The sequence below is a fragment of the Hippopotamus amphibius genome, chromosome 2, assembly GCF_030028045.1.
Source record: "Hippopotamus amphibius kiboko isolate mHipAmp2 chromosome 2, mHipAmp2.hap2, whole genome shotgun sequence".
Lineage (NCBI taxonomy): Eukaryota > Metazoa > Chordata > Mammalia > Artiodactyla > Hippopotamidae > Hippopotamus > Hippopotamus amphibius.
In genome coordinates, this window is record NC_080187.1 from 32060694 (window position 1) to 32074912 (window position 14219).

The 14219-nt window shown below is 36.6% G+C and overlaps 1 protein-coding gene across 1 annotated transcript in view; it reads right to left on the reverse strand.

Moving 5' to 3' along the window:
* Positions 1 to 14219, reverse strand: part of PLPPR1 (phospholipid phosphatase related 1) — a 278562-nt gene that overhangs the window by 16746 nt on the left and 247597 nt on the right. The window contains exon 4 of the mRNA XM_057723527.1: positions 13652 to 13784. Coding sequence (XP_057579510.1) covers positions 13652 to 13784 — 133 coding nt within the window. The remainder of the gene's footprint in view (positions 1 to 13651; positions 13785 to 14219) is intronic.

Consider the following 14219-nt stretch of genomic DNA (forward strand, 5'->3'; position numbering starts at 1 on the left):
AGCTTAAGCTCTGAAGAGCGGGCCAAGAGCAAGTCACGTTTCTGTCAAGGAAAACTGAATGTGTATAGATCTTGCCCCACTTAAGACTGAAGAGGGAGAAATAAATAATCACATATCATATGTGATCTTGGGGGAAAAAATACTCCCATTTTATTTTAATTTTTTTTACATTGTATGATCAACTTATATGAAATGCCTAAAATAGGCAAATCCACAGAGATAGAAAGTAGAGAAGTGGACACCAGGGTCTGGGGAGTAGGCGAAATAGTGGGTGATTCCTTAAGGACATCGGAGTTTTGGGGGATGAAGAAATTTTCTGGAATTAAACAGTGCTGATGGTTGTGCAACTTCATGAATATACTAAAAACCACCAAACTGAACACTTTTAAAGGGTGAATTTTGTGGTATGTGAATTGCATCTCAGTAAAAAAATATATATACCATGTTTGCATATTTGAGTTATAGACTCATTCATAACTGCTATATATATAAAGCACTTTCTTGAGTTCATAAAGTTTTTTTTATTGTATAGTTGATTTACAATGTTATGTTAGTTTCAGGCATACAGCAAAGTGATTCAGTTATACATACATATATATATATATTTTCAGATTCTTTTCCCTTATAGGTTATTATTGAGTAGAGTTTCCCATGCTATACAGTAGGTCCTTATTGGTTACCTATTTTATATATAGTAGTGTGTATATGTTAATCCCAAACTCCTAATTTATCTCACCTCTTTCCTTTTGGTAACTGTAAGTTTGTTTTCTATGTCTGTGGGTCTATTTCTGTTTTGTAAACAAGTTCATTTGTATCTTTTTTTTTTTTAGATTCTACATACATGTGATATCATGACATTTGTCTTTCTTTGGCTTATTTCATTTAGTATGGTAATCTCTAGGTCCATCCATGTTGCTGCAAATGGCATTTCATTCTTTTTATGGCTGAGTAATATTCCATTGTCTATGTACCACATTTTCTTTATCCATTCATCTGTCAATGGACATTTAGGTTCCTCCTATGTCTTGACTATTGTAAATAGTGCTGCAGTGAATATTGGGGTGCATGTATCTTTTCAAATTATGGTTTTCTCCAGATATATGCCCAGGAGTAGGATTCTAGGATCATATGGTAGCTCTACTTTTAGTTTTTTAAGGAAGCTCCATGCTGTTCTCCATAGTGGTTGTACCAATTTACATTCTCGCCAACAGTGTAGAAGGGTTCCCTTTTCTCTATACCCTCTCCAGCATTTATTATTTGTAGAGTTTTTGATGATGGCCATTCTGACTAGTGTGAGGTGATACCTCATTGTGGCTTTGACTTGCATTTCTGTAATAATTAGTGATGTTGAGTATCTTTTCATGTGCCTGTTGGCCATCTGCATGTCTTCTTTGGAGAAATGTCTATTTAGATCTTCTGCCCATTTTTTAAATTTAATTTTTATTTTATATCAGAGTATAGTTGGTTTACAGTGTTATGTTAGTTTCAGGTGTACAGAAAAGTGATTCAGTTATACATATACATATCTTCTGCCCATTTTTTGACTGGGTTGTTTGTTTTTTGATATTGAGCTGTATGAGCTCTTTGTATATTTTGGAGATCAATCCCTTACTTGGTTGCATCATTTGCAAATATTTTCTTCCATTCTGTAAGTTGTCTTTTTGTTTATGATTTCCTTTGCTGTGCAAAAGTTTTTAAATTTAATTAGGTCCCATTTATTTATTTTTGTTTTTATTTCCATTACTCTAGGAGACAGATCCAAAAAGCTATTGCTGCGATTTATGTCAAAGAGTGTTCTGCCTATCTTTTCCAGTAGGAGTTTTATAGTATCCTGTCTTACATTTAGGTCTCTATTCCATTTTGAGTTGATTTTTGTGTGTGGTGTTAGGGAGTGTTCTAATTTCAGTCTTTTACATGCAGCTTTCCAGTTTTTTCAGCACCACTTATTGAAGAGACTGTCTTTTCTCCATTGTATATTCTTGCCTCCTTTGTCATAGATTAATTGACCATAGGTGCATGGGCAAAAATACTCCTATTTTAAACTAGTATTGTACAATTATATTTCTTTTTTGTACCACTTATCCCAGTAGGGAATTTATATGTGTGACTATTCAGTAATATCCATCTCTCCCATTAGAATTGTAGAATATGCAAGCTCTAAAGAGCAGAGAACATATATATTTTTGATTAACACTGTATTTAAGCACCTAGTATCAAACCTGGCACATAGTAAATACTGAATAGATATTTGTGGAATCAATGAATCAATTGCTGAAGAAATTTCAGAGATGATTGACAGGAGAAGAGGGTAAAGAGCATAGAAACTTGTCCAATTTTTCTAACTCAGGTTTGTGCCTCACATTCCTGATTCTATTGAACATAGAGTTGACAACAAACCACTTGTCATGTAAGATGTATAGACCATTTCTCTTTTTAATAAACTTCTCAAAATCCTGCAGAGTGCTAGCTGCCTAGCAAACAGAGGATAATTGAAAACTGGGACTTTATAAGTGTCTCATGAGTCAGAAAACTTGCAAATCATAACTTGTAAATCAAAGCACTCTCCATTTTCAATGCCGCAAGAATGAGAAAAGAACCTTAAATTGGAGTATGAAGATCGATGCTACTTATACAGGAAAGACTTCTTACTGGGGACATTTGTGAAGCACAAGAATCTGGAAGTCATAATGCACTTGGGTATAGTTTTACCGTAGACACGCACATCTTTGAGACAAATTGCCCTATTTCTGATTTTAAGTTGCAATGGTTGTCAGTTTAAACATTAACACATGGGCACATGAAAGCATGGCTCATGTATATTTTTCATGTGGAGAACTACATAGAATTAAAAAAAGAAAAGATATAGTAGAAAAGATAGTAGAGGGACTTCCCTGGGCACAGTAGTTAAGAATCTTCCTGCCAACTCAGGGGACACGGGTTCAAGCCCCGGTCCAGGAAGATCCCAGATGCCACGAAGCAACTAAGCCCGTGCACTACTGAGCCTGCACTCTAGAGCCTGCGAGCCACAACTACTGAAGCCCGCACACCTAGAACCTGTGCTGCATAACAAGAGAAGCCACCACAATGAGAAGTCTACACACTGCAATGAAGAGTAGCACCCACTCTCCGCAACTAGAGAAAGCCCATGCGCAGCAACAAAGACCCAATGCAGCCAAAAAAAAAAAAAAAAAAGATAGTGGAAAAGACATAAAAACAACTTATCTGGTTAGGCTGGTAATAGTACTCTCTGAAAAGGGTCTTACTCCTTCCTTAACATATGTTCTCAACCTCTTATCAAACATTTCTGAAAGAGGACTGCTCTTCTGTCTACGTTAGCAAAATAATGCAATGAAAGGGGGGAATTCAAGAACTACCGTGTTGTGTGAGGTTAAGAATGTTTGCAGCATTTTCTCATTTTCAGAAGTTAACCGGTTTTGTGAATCTCTTGTGGTAGTTTTTCTACTACGATCTTCAAAAAGCAAGGAAATATATCAGATCAATTCCTGGCTTTTATTTTAGTGGAAAAGTTGATGAAAATCTTACTCCACACAAACAAGAACAAGCAAGTGGCATGGGTTCACTAGTGCCATTTTTGACAGTGGAAGGGGACATCTAAGGAATTCTTATGTTCACTTTCCTCAAAGTGTATCCTGATTCAATCACAGGGTCTTAATTCCAGATCACATCATTCATCAAAGCACCACTGCAAATACAAAGAAATGAATATGGCTCCTTTTTGCTTTTCCCTTTGCCACACTGAGATCCTTAGTGGAAAATCTCAATGGAGAAAGTCATTTTGCAAATGTGTTCTCAATTCAGCTGTGAAGACCATTCCTTCAGGAAACAACTTTTTCTTTAGAAAAAGGAGAGATGGTGAACTGTTTTCTCCTTAACATGTTTTACTCAAACTAATGAAGATGTTTTTCCTAATGAAGATGTTTTATCTGCAGTTACCATGCTCATCCCACTTCCTTGCAAGGTGTACTGAGCTGATGAGATGTTTAAATAAAACGGCCATGGATACAAGGTAATGATGATGATAATGTAGCTAACACATTGTGCTTAGTGTGTGCTAGGTTTTATGCTAAGTGCTTTGAAATATTAGTTCACTTACTCCTCACAACTCTATGAGGTAGACACCATTATCTCCACATTTTACAGATGAGGAAATTAAGGCACAGAGAGGTCAATTAACTTGACCAAGTTCACACAGCTAGTAAGTAGAAGAGCTGGGATTAGACACTAAATAGTTATGACTAAATCCAAACTCTTATTCACAACCCTTTAAGCTTATATTTTCGTGTACTATCAGACGATGAAAAAAAGCACTTTCGTTCTCACACATGTGCTGAGAAGAGACAAGGATTTAGGGCATGCCCCTGATTAAATGTTTGCCTTGTCACAACAGAACAAGAATTCCTCAATTTTTTAGCCAACAATTTTCCAAAAAGAAGATGATAGAATACCTAAGATCTGTCATCACTGAATGAGGCACTTTTATCGCACTTTGGCAATGAATCTGACTTTGTTTCTAGTATAATACAAACACAAACAGTGCAAGTTGATCTACACATATCAAATATTTTGCTTCAAAAGGAAGTTTCTGACAGAAGTGAATATATCAGTTCCTTGGATAGCTAATTTTAGGGGTTCACAGAACAAGATCCTTGGGTCTCTCTTTCCTATAAATGTCACAGAAACCCCAAAGGCTGACAGCAGTCTGCTTGTCTTGATGTCATGGTTTTAATCTGAAGAATAGATTTTATTAAAATCAATCTGAACCTCAGTTACTTTATCTGTAAAAGAGGTTTTAAATAGTCCTAAACCCCTGGGTTATTATGCAAACCATAGAAAATAGTTGTAAAAAACATTTTGTAAGTTGTGAGATCTATATAAATATTAATGACATTTTTATAACTGAGAGATGTGGATGTCCTCAGTATTTCAAATAAGATGATTATAAAATTATTTTTAAAACAGGAAAGAGATAAACACTATAATTTTAACAACCTCAGACATATATTCAACTCTGTGTTATTCATCCTTGTATTAACAAAGCATCTTTTTAACGATATGATGAGCTGGTGGTGTTTAAACAGTACTCTGTCGTTACTGTAACTACACGTCATGGTTAGGGAAGAGAGAGTAATCAACCCCCCAAATGTTTTTATAAATTAAAGAGCAAACCAATACCCTCTACTCCCTCAAAGCAGAAAGTTGCACAATTTCTTGCTAACATGGTTTTATCTCAACAAGAGGGTCTTCACTCTTCTTCACTCAGGACAGCTCCTCAGGGCTTTCTCTGTCAAGGGTCTGCCTCCTCTCTCACTCCTGCTGCCTTTCAACTGCTTCTGAGTTCCCCTAGCAGTGTGGATCCAAACGCTGATGGATAAAGATCCTGAAAGTTCTCCAGGGGCAATGATAATTTTACAATAAACTGAATGGAGGAGGTGGATGCAAATATGTCTAGAAAGTATACCTAGATACAAACTAAATGCGGAGAGGGAAGATTTTAGATTCCTGACTACCAAGGAATCTAAAGCAGGCAATCAAAGCCTGGAGGGCTTCCAAATAACAGCCTTCAAAATTCTGCCCTTTCTGATTCGTATTTACAAGTTCCTAAAGCCAAAGCTGTTAATTTGAATCCACCCCCATTCCCACCACCAGACCAGCCTCAAGTTCCATCAGCAGGCAGCTGCCAGCCCTGTTGGTGACCAACCTGTACTGATCTGGTGCTGTTGCCCTCTGCATCAGCGTTTCCTATTCACTTTTATTATGTTTCAATGTAATAATTTAAATTATTTCCAAAACATGCACTACTGCATTTTTCTTTTTTAAACTGAGGTATGAGTGACAAGTAACATTATATAGTTTCAGGTGTACAACGATGATTCGATATTTGCATATATTGTGAATTTTTTTTAATCATAGGAAACTTTGAAACTGCTCATTATCAGTCATTGGGAGTCATTTCTGATATTCAGAGAGTATTTTTGCACCTTGCTGTGCCTGATTTTGTTGTGTGCAGTCTTGCATGACATAAATACTTATACAACTTTTTTTTTTAAATCTTTATTTTCTTAAATCTTTACAGCAGTGGATTTCAACGGAGGGCTATCCTGTCCCCAGGGGGCATTTTGCAATATTTGGAGACTTTTTTGATTGCTACTAATGGGGGAGGGGGTGCTACTGGCATCTGGTGGGTAAAGGCCAGATATACTACTATGCATCCCTACAATGTAGGATGTCCCCTCCCTCTATACAGAAAAGAACTAACTGGCCCAAAAGGTCAATAGTGCTGAGTTAGAGAAACTCTGCTTTACAGGGAAGTTCACTGAAGTGCCATGGATCTGCACTGGTTAATCTGCAAAGTGCTAGAGAAAGCAACAATCTTTAGTTAGTCCTTTTAGTTAGTCCTTAAGCATCAATCTTTACTTAATCCTTCTAGTTAGTCCTAAGCAGCTCAGTCAGTCCTTTTATTTGAGCCCAGCCTCTAACCACTGGTGCTGGGAAGGGCCCTCAGAAAAGGGTTACTTGAGTCTCACGACTAAATAACTTTCCTCTTGTTAATTAAAGTAACTTATAGAGTTCTGGGTCAGGAGCTTGTTTAGGTCTGTAATGCTCTGGTTCAGTGAGGATGGCATTCAAAGAGGAACAGACTTGTTCTCTGCACTGAGCAAGGCAACCAAAAGCAGCCTCATCACAACGTCTCATCCAGAGCCAATCCTGGTCCCTAGGGGCAAGCACCAAACATCTTCATCTCATAGTCTGGTGGCTTAGCTGCTCATGGGGTCCAGAAGCTGAGGTTCCACTTCCTAAGATCCATCCTGGCTTTCTCCCCCTCATCTACATTCCTAGGCTTCAAATCTGGTTCTTGTTGCTGAGTTCTAGAAATATCTCCATCTACTTATAGGCCCAGGCCCTGCCTTGCTTTTGACATTTTTCTTTTAAGGTCTAGCCTCTGGACTCAGAACTAAAGTCGGGTGCCTGGGCACTGTAACTGATTTCTCGGTCAGCACGTGGAGCTGGCCTAGTTCACTGGGTACCTAGTTTCCTGGGATGGTCACTGTCCTGCTATGAAGCTGCTGTCAACTCTAGACAATTCTCATTGCAGGGCAGCCTCTCTCTTCCCATTAAAATTGCATATCTGCCTCCACAAACTCCCCATGTCCTTTATCTACATTATTTTGCTCCGTAACACTTAACCTTCTAACAAACACTATGATTTACTTATTTAGTTAAATGCCTGGCTTCCCCCACTAGAATATAAATTCAATGAGAGCAAATTAATCTCTCTTTGGTTCACTAATATGTCCTCGACACCTTAATCAGTGTTTAGCATATGGCAGATGCCCAACAAATTATTTGTTGAAGGTTGAAAATATGATCAGTTCCCCAGTTTATAATTATAAATACTGGATGCACGTAGAAATGGACTGACTGAATCAAATGGAGTCTCCTTTCAGATAAAGGACATCCAAAAGACTTTCAAAATTAAGAAGGATTTTCCAGTTCTCGAAAAGGCTGACATTAAGCTTGTCTCAGGGTATCAATTCTTACAACCATAAAACACTGTGACCTTTGAGCTGCATTTAAAATATTCATGCTCCATTTAGATCACACTTAATTTATGGCAATTAATTAGTGTTACATGAATTAACTGTTTACTATGGTACTGTCTGTCCAGTGCTACCTAATCATTAGACCTGACCTAAATGGCCTAAGACTTGCTTGGTATTTAATTAAATTTTTATTAGAAGTAGTAATGGAGCAACTGTGTGATCTCAAATGAAAAGCCTATAATAAATAGCTTTTGGATGACAGGCTATTTTAGGTGCCAATAGACAATCTAATCTTGGTATATTTGGATGAGTTTCTTTCTTTAACTCAAGAGAAGGTTATTCAAGAAGGCAAACCAAAACCCCTCATCAGATTCTAATGCTTTTTATTCATACTTTCAGTATTAAAAAATTACTATCTGATAATTGATATTTACAAGAATATGTTTACTCAAGTATGTTTGTGAATGAAAAGAATTTCAATATGACTTCCTTATTTTGTCTTTGTTGCTGAAAAGGGACTGAAAATGTAGAGGTTTATCTCTTGAGAACTTAAATCTGTGTATTGTTTTTGTTCAATTTACACCAAATTGCTCAATGCATACCAAAGGAACTGGTATAGGAAGGGAAAGGGATAGAGAGGGAAAAATGAGGAAAAGGAAAAGCCTAAATATGTGTTACTAATTTGACTACATTTGTTTTGATAAAATGTTGGTCAAATTTGTTAGTTCAGCCAATTTCTTTCCTCCCTTCCCACATCATTTAACACTATGTGAAAAATTACACAACAGTTTAGAAATGGGTACAGAAGTTAACTATGAGGGTTTATAGCTAAAGCCTGGGAGACCAGGCATCCTTCTTTTCATTTGTTTGTTGAAGTATAGTTGATTTATATTGTGTTAGTTTCAGGTGTATAACAAAGTGATTCAGTTATATATATATATATATATATTTTTTTTTTTTTTTTCAGATTCTTTTCCATTATAGGTTATTACAAGATACAGAATATAGTTCCCTATGCTATACGGTAAATCCTTGTTGTTTATTTTATACACAGTGGTGTATATCTGTTAATCCCAAAGTCCTAATTTATTCCTTCCCCCTGCTTTGGTAACCATAAGTTTGTTTTCTATGTCTGTGAGTCTGTTTCAGCCTCCTTATAATGAGAACCCTGGGAAAAACTTTATTGTTGGATTTGTGAATCAGAGGAATTCAATCTTCTGTCAAGGTCAACACAATTAGCATTTGTCTACAGGAAGAGATGGTTTAATTTGAATGTTTTCCCTTTGACTTGCCTATTGCCATTTTCTCATTTAAAATTTAATTTGAATCTGTGGAGTGGGGTGAGGGGCTATCTGTTCAACTCCCTGCCACACTGTCTAGAGAAGAGAGGGAATTCAAGAGCCATGGTGCCACTTTCAGCTCTGCTTTCGGCGCCAAACACTGTGTTAAAGGACTTGGCCATCCTTCGGGATAGCCTCTGTTTTTGCCACTCCTCCCAAAATGTCTAGCTCTTTTTCCGATTTTAAAATTATACATACTCATGATTTAAAAAATTGGAAGTTATGGGATGAAAAGCAAAAATAAAATTATTCATTCACCTATTAACCTACAACTCAGGAGTAACAACAATTAACAATTAACTTACATTTCTTCAATCTTTCTATAGGATACGCGTACACACACACACAAATATGTACACACAAATACATGTACAGATACACACACACGTATCATGTTGCATCCTTTTTATTTCAAAATAACCATAGGTTCCTAGTGTCTTGACTTTTTCCACATAGTGTTATATCATGAATATTTCCCCTTTCGTTAAAAATTCTTAAATACCGTTTTCTGAGATTGTACCTTATGATGGTAGCATTACTTTTAAAAATTATATTATTAGATATTTCTAATTTGTTATGACAAAATAATTTTAGTCCATAAAATTAATTTACATTTCCAGTCATTTCCTTAGGCTAGGTTATTCAAAGTGGAATTTTGGGTTGAAAAGGATGATTATTTTAAAGCTATTGAAATATACTGTCAAATTATTGTACAGAAATGGTATATCAACTTAGTCTCACTAGAAGTGTACTGTAATGCCAAGTTTTTTCTCATCCTTGACAGCATAAGGCATTATTTTGTTTAAAAATATTTTGCTAGTTCACTGGCCATTTTTGCAATGCTAATCTGATTATATTTGTTGGGAAACACTATTTGTAATGGATTCTAGAATAATTACATAAACTGCAAAAGCAAAGTCATGCCATTTCAGCTTAAATGGAATAGTTAGCTAAAACAGTTGTTATTTTCTAATGCCAGTTGCATAGTATATATTTTGGTGGCCATTGGGCTAGGAAAAAAGACTTAAGTGCTTCACAATAACATTTCTAATACATTTTGATTATTACTTTATTTAATTTTTTCAAAGGAAACATCTCCATTTAAAGCATCTTTATTTCACATGTTTTTTTCTCTTATGAAAAAAGTTAATCCACAGATACTAAAAAAAAAAAAGTCACCCATCTCAAGATAAACAGACCTCTCCCCTGCATCTTCAACTCTCCTATATGAAAAGTCAGAATAGATTTTTGACTTTCTCTTAGAAATTGCCTTATTTATGGACCTAGTTTTCTAGAACTAAGATGAAGAGAGGTAATAAAGTTAAACAGGAGGCAAATGAATATTTAAGAATCAGCATTTATGGAGGCAATTTTAGGCAAATCTGTGATTTAACAGAGTTTATTTTTGCTCTTTACTCCTCCAAAAAAGCCAACCAACCAAACAAAAACCTGTGGTAAACCTACAATATGCCACGCATTTTGCAATATGCTATTGATACAAAGTGAAAAAGATATAGTCCCTGCTCTCCAAACAGGATCACAAATTATAGCAGTCGCCTCTTATTCATGGGGATATGTTCTAAGACCCCCAGTAGAAGACTGAAATGGTGGGTCATACCAAATCCTATATGTGTTTTTCTGATACATATATACCTATCATAAAGTTTAATTTTTAAATTAGGCACAATAAGATATTAACAACAATAATAACAAAATAGAACAATTATAACCATGTACTGTAATAAAAGTTAGATGAACACACACAGTCTCTCTCTCTCTCTCTCAAAATATCTTATTGTACAAATTTAATGCCTTTTCTATCTTAACTAAGTGCTTACCACGTACTGTGGCTGTAAGTTTTGTAGTTTGAGGCGTGACAGCAGAACTAGCATGTATTCCTTCTTTCTTCACAATTTCACAAACAGATTTGTTCTTACTATTCAACCTCAGCATATTTTTTTTCTTATTACGTTGAGAACTTTTACCTTCGCATTTAAAGAAAGTACTTTAGAGCTTCTCTTTGGCATTTCCAAATTGCCAGCATGACTACTCTTGCACTTTAGGGTCATTGTTAAGTAAAATAAGGGTTACTTGAACACAAACCCTGCAACATCATGACAGTGGATCTGGTAGCCAGATGGTTGCTAAGTGACTGACAGGTGGCATACTTCATTTATTTTTTAAAATAAAATTTATTTATTTATTTATTTATTGGCTGCATTGGGTCTTTGTTGCTTTGTGCAGGCTTTCTCTAATTGCAGCCAGTGGGGGCTACTCTTTGTTGTGGTGCGCAGGCTTCTCATTGCTGTGGCTTCTTTTGTTGTGGAGCACGGGCTCTAGGCATGTGGGCTCAATAGCTGTGGCTTGCGGGCTCTAGAGTGCAGGCTCAGTAGTTGTGATGCACGGGCTTAGCTGCTCTGCAGCATGTGGGGTCTTCCCGTGCAAGGGATTGAACCCATGTCCCCTGCATTGGCAGGTGGATTCTTAATCACTGTGCCACCAGGGAAGCCCAGGTGGGATACTTTGGACAAAGAGATGATTCATGACAGAGCAGGATGGCACAAGATTTCATCATACTCAGAATGGAGAGTGATTTAAAACTTATGAATTGTTTATTTCTGGAATTTTCATTTAATATTTTTGGACCGTGGCTGACTGTGAGTAACTGAAACCATGGGAAGCAAAATCATGGAATGAAAGGTTAAAAGTTAATAATTACCACCATCTATTGAAAACTGGGTGTCAGGTACTTTATCATAGTATTTTTCATGCTAACAAAATCCCTAATATCGGTATTATTAGCCTTACAAACTCACAGTCCTTGGGAACAGTTACTTTATCCTATTTTATATCAGATTCTTCATTTGCACAGTTAGAACTGCGCAAACCTACCTTATAGGGTGTTGGGTGGATCAATGAAATTACAGAGCGTCTAGTCTAGTGCTCTGTATAATAAATATTCTCTCCTCTCCTCTTTTCCCCTTGAAGCCACTCTGCTGGGCAGTGACCAAACTCTGGATGTCTTTGAAAGGCACCGTTGTTTGGAATGAACAAGCTAGATAGTGGTGACATCGTATGGATCAGGGTATACCCAAGGAGCCGACTGCAGACGCCCAGAGGTCATTCTGCAAATACCGTCGGTAAATGCTGGAGACTATTTTAATGTTAAGGGTTGCTTCTTTTAACTTAGATTTTCTTAAGCCTCCACTCTACTCCTTCCCCCACCCCCATGCCAATATTAGAAATGACTGCATATTAAAAAAATTTTATTGAAGTATAGTTGATTTATAATGTGTTTAACTTCTGCTGTACAGCAAAGTGACTCAGTGTTTTATATATATATATATTCTTTTCATATTCTTTTTTATTCTGGTTTATCACAGGATATTGAATATAGTTCCCTGTGCTCTACAGCAGGACCTTGTTGATCCATCCTACACATAATAATTTATATATTATTAGTGTCTGCTAATCCCAAACTCCTAGTCCTTCCCTCCCCCACCCCCTCCTGGCAACCACAAGTCTGTTCTCTAGGCCTGTAAGTCTGTTTTTGTTTCATAGATATGTTCATTTGTGTCGTATTTTAGATTCCACATATAAGTGATATCATATGATATTTGTCTTTCTGACTAACTTAACTTAGTATGATAAGCTAAGTCTCTGGGTCCATCCATGGTGCTATAAATGGCATTATTTCATGCTTTTTATGGCTGAGTAATATTCCATTGTATATGTGTACCACATCTTTATCCATTCATCTGTCGATGGACATTTAGGTTGCTTCTATGCCTTGGCTATTGTAAACAGTGCTGCTATGAACATAGGGGTGCATGAAGTTACTGCACACTTGATTTTGATGTGGTCATTTGCTCATGACTTGAGAAAACTCAACCCTTTTCTACAATAGGAAGAAAAGGATAGGATATCCAGAGGAGCTGAGAGCATGCTGTATTCAGCTGTCACTTTCTCGTTGCCAGTCCCATATGTTCTAAGTGGTACTATGGCTTGTGTTAACACCATGTTGACACTGTCAGAGTTTTATCCTGGCTCCCATGAACACCTGGCCAGTACATATTTGCAGGATCTCATTAGAACACTGATAGTTATTTACTGAGTACTCACCATGTAGGAACCCTGTGAGATCTAGAGCCCTGCCTTTACCCGTACACACATTCATTCCCATATCTGTGATCATTATCCATATCCCCTCAGGAGTTTTTATAAAAGTCCTAGAAGGAGGGATATAGAAAATGTCTTAATTATTCCTTGTTGTGAACACTAATAAGACTATTTGGAAAGGCGTTATTTTCAAGACTTCTCATACTTTTTAGAGTTCCCTGCATAACAAAATTACTGGATAGGAAAGTTTTGTCAGGAAGTTTGATGATTTCTAAGTTCATTCTGTTGGTGGCCTCTGATGCCCCACCCCTTGCCTGACTCAGTTAAAGAGTATATGGCAATATCCAGTCAATATTAAACTATATGCCCCAAGGGAATCTCAGATAAATATCGTGTACGGAAAAAACTTGAAAGTTGAAGTCATTTGTAAAACAATTTAATAAGTATTGCTTCACTCTAAGGATCAAAAATTTGACTTGGCACCAGGATCAGGCTCAATGTCTACACTTCCTGCTTTTAAAGTTGATGCTTCCATAGCTTAGGTTATTTTATCAAGTGTGTTCATCTTTAGTAAATTTAGAAAGTTTTACCTATTAGCGAGGGCTTAGTCCCACATGCCCTTGTACTCACCTATGAATCTTATGATCCTACGGAGTAAAGGGTTCAGGTAACAGCATTCTCCGGTCAGAATTGTTTTCTCCTGGGCAATCAGAGATTCTCTGGTTGACTTTATGAAATACATGGATATCTCACCAATAAAAATCTGGAGAAGGAATGTTGAAGAAATGTCAAATTGGAGAGCTGTCTGATAAAAGAGACCAGCGGCTTAAGAAAAAAACCCAAAACTTCCGAGGCTTCACAATCATATTAAAAGATATGTTGGAGAGAGGAAGAGTTAAACAGTAGTTTGCATTCAGCTCCTCAAAAGAATTAGAGAGAGCAATAATTGATAATTTCAGATAGATTTCAGGCTATCATATTAAATTCTAAAGTCATATAAAATGTAAGTTGAAACAATAAATTGAATAATAGAATAGAATCTGTGATAAGGCTCACTCATGCTGGTTTTGAATATTGTAACTGAATGTGTGTATTGCAACGATGAAGAATGACTGGGACAGCCAATGCGCCCAGAAGGGCATTATACGCACACATGGCGATAAATTATTACTTCACTACCATTATTTACATGACAGAT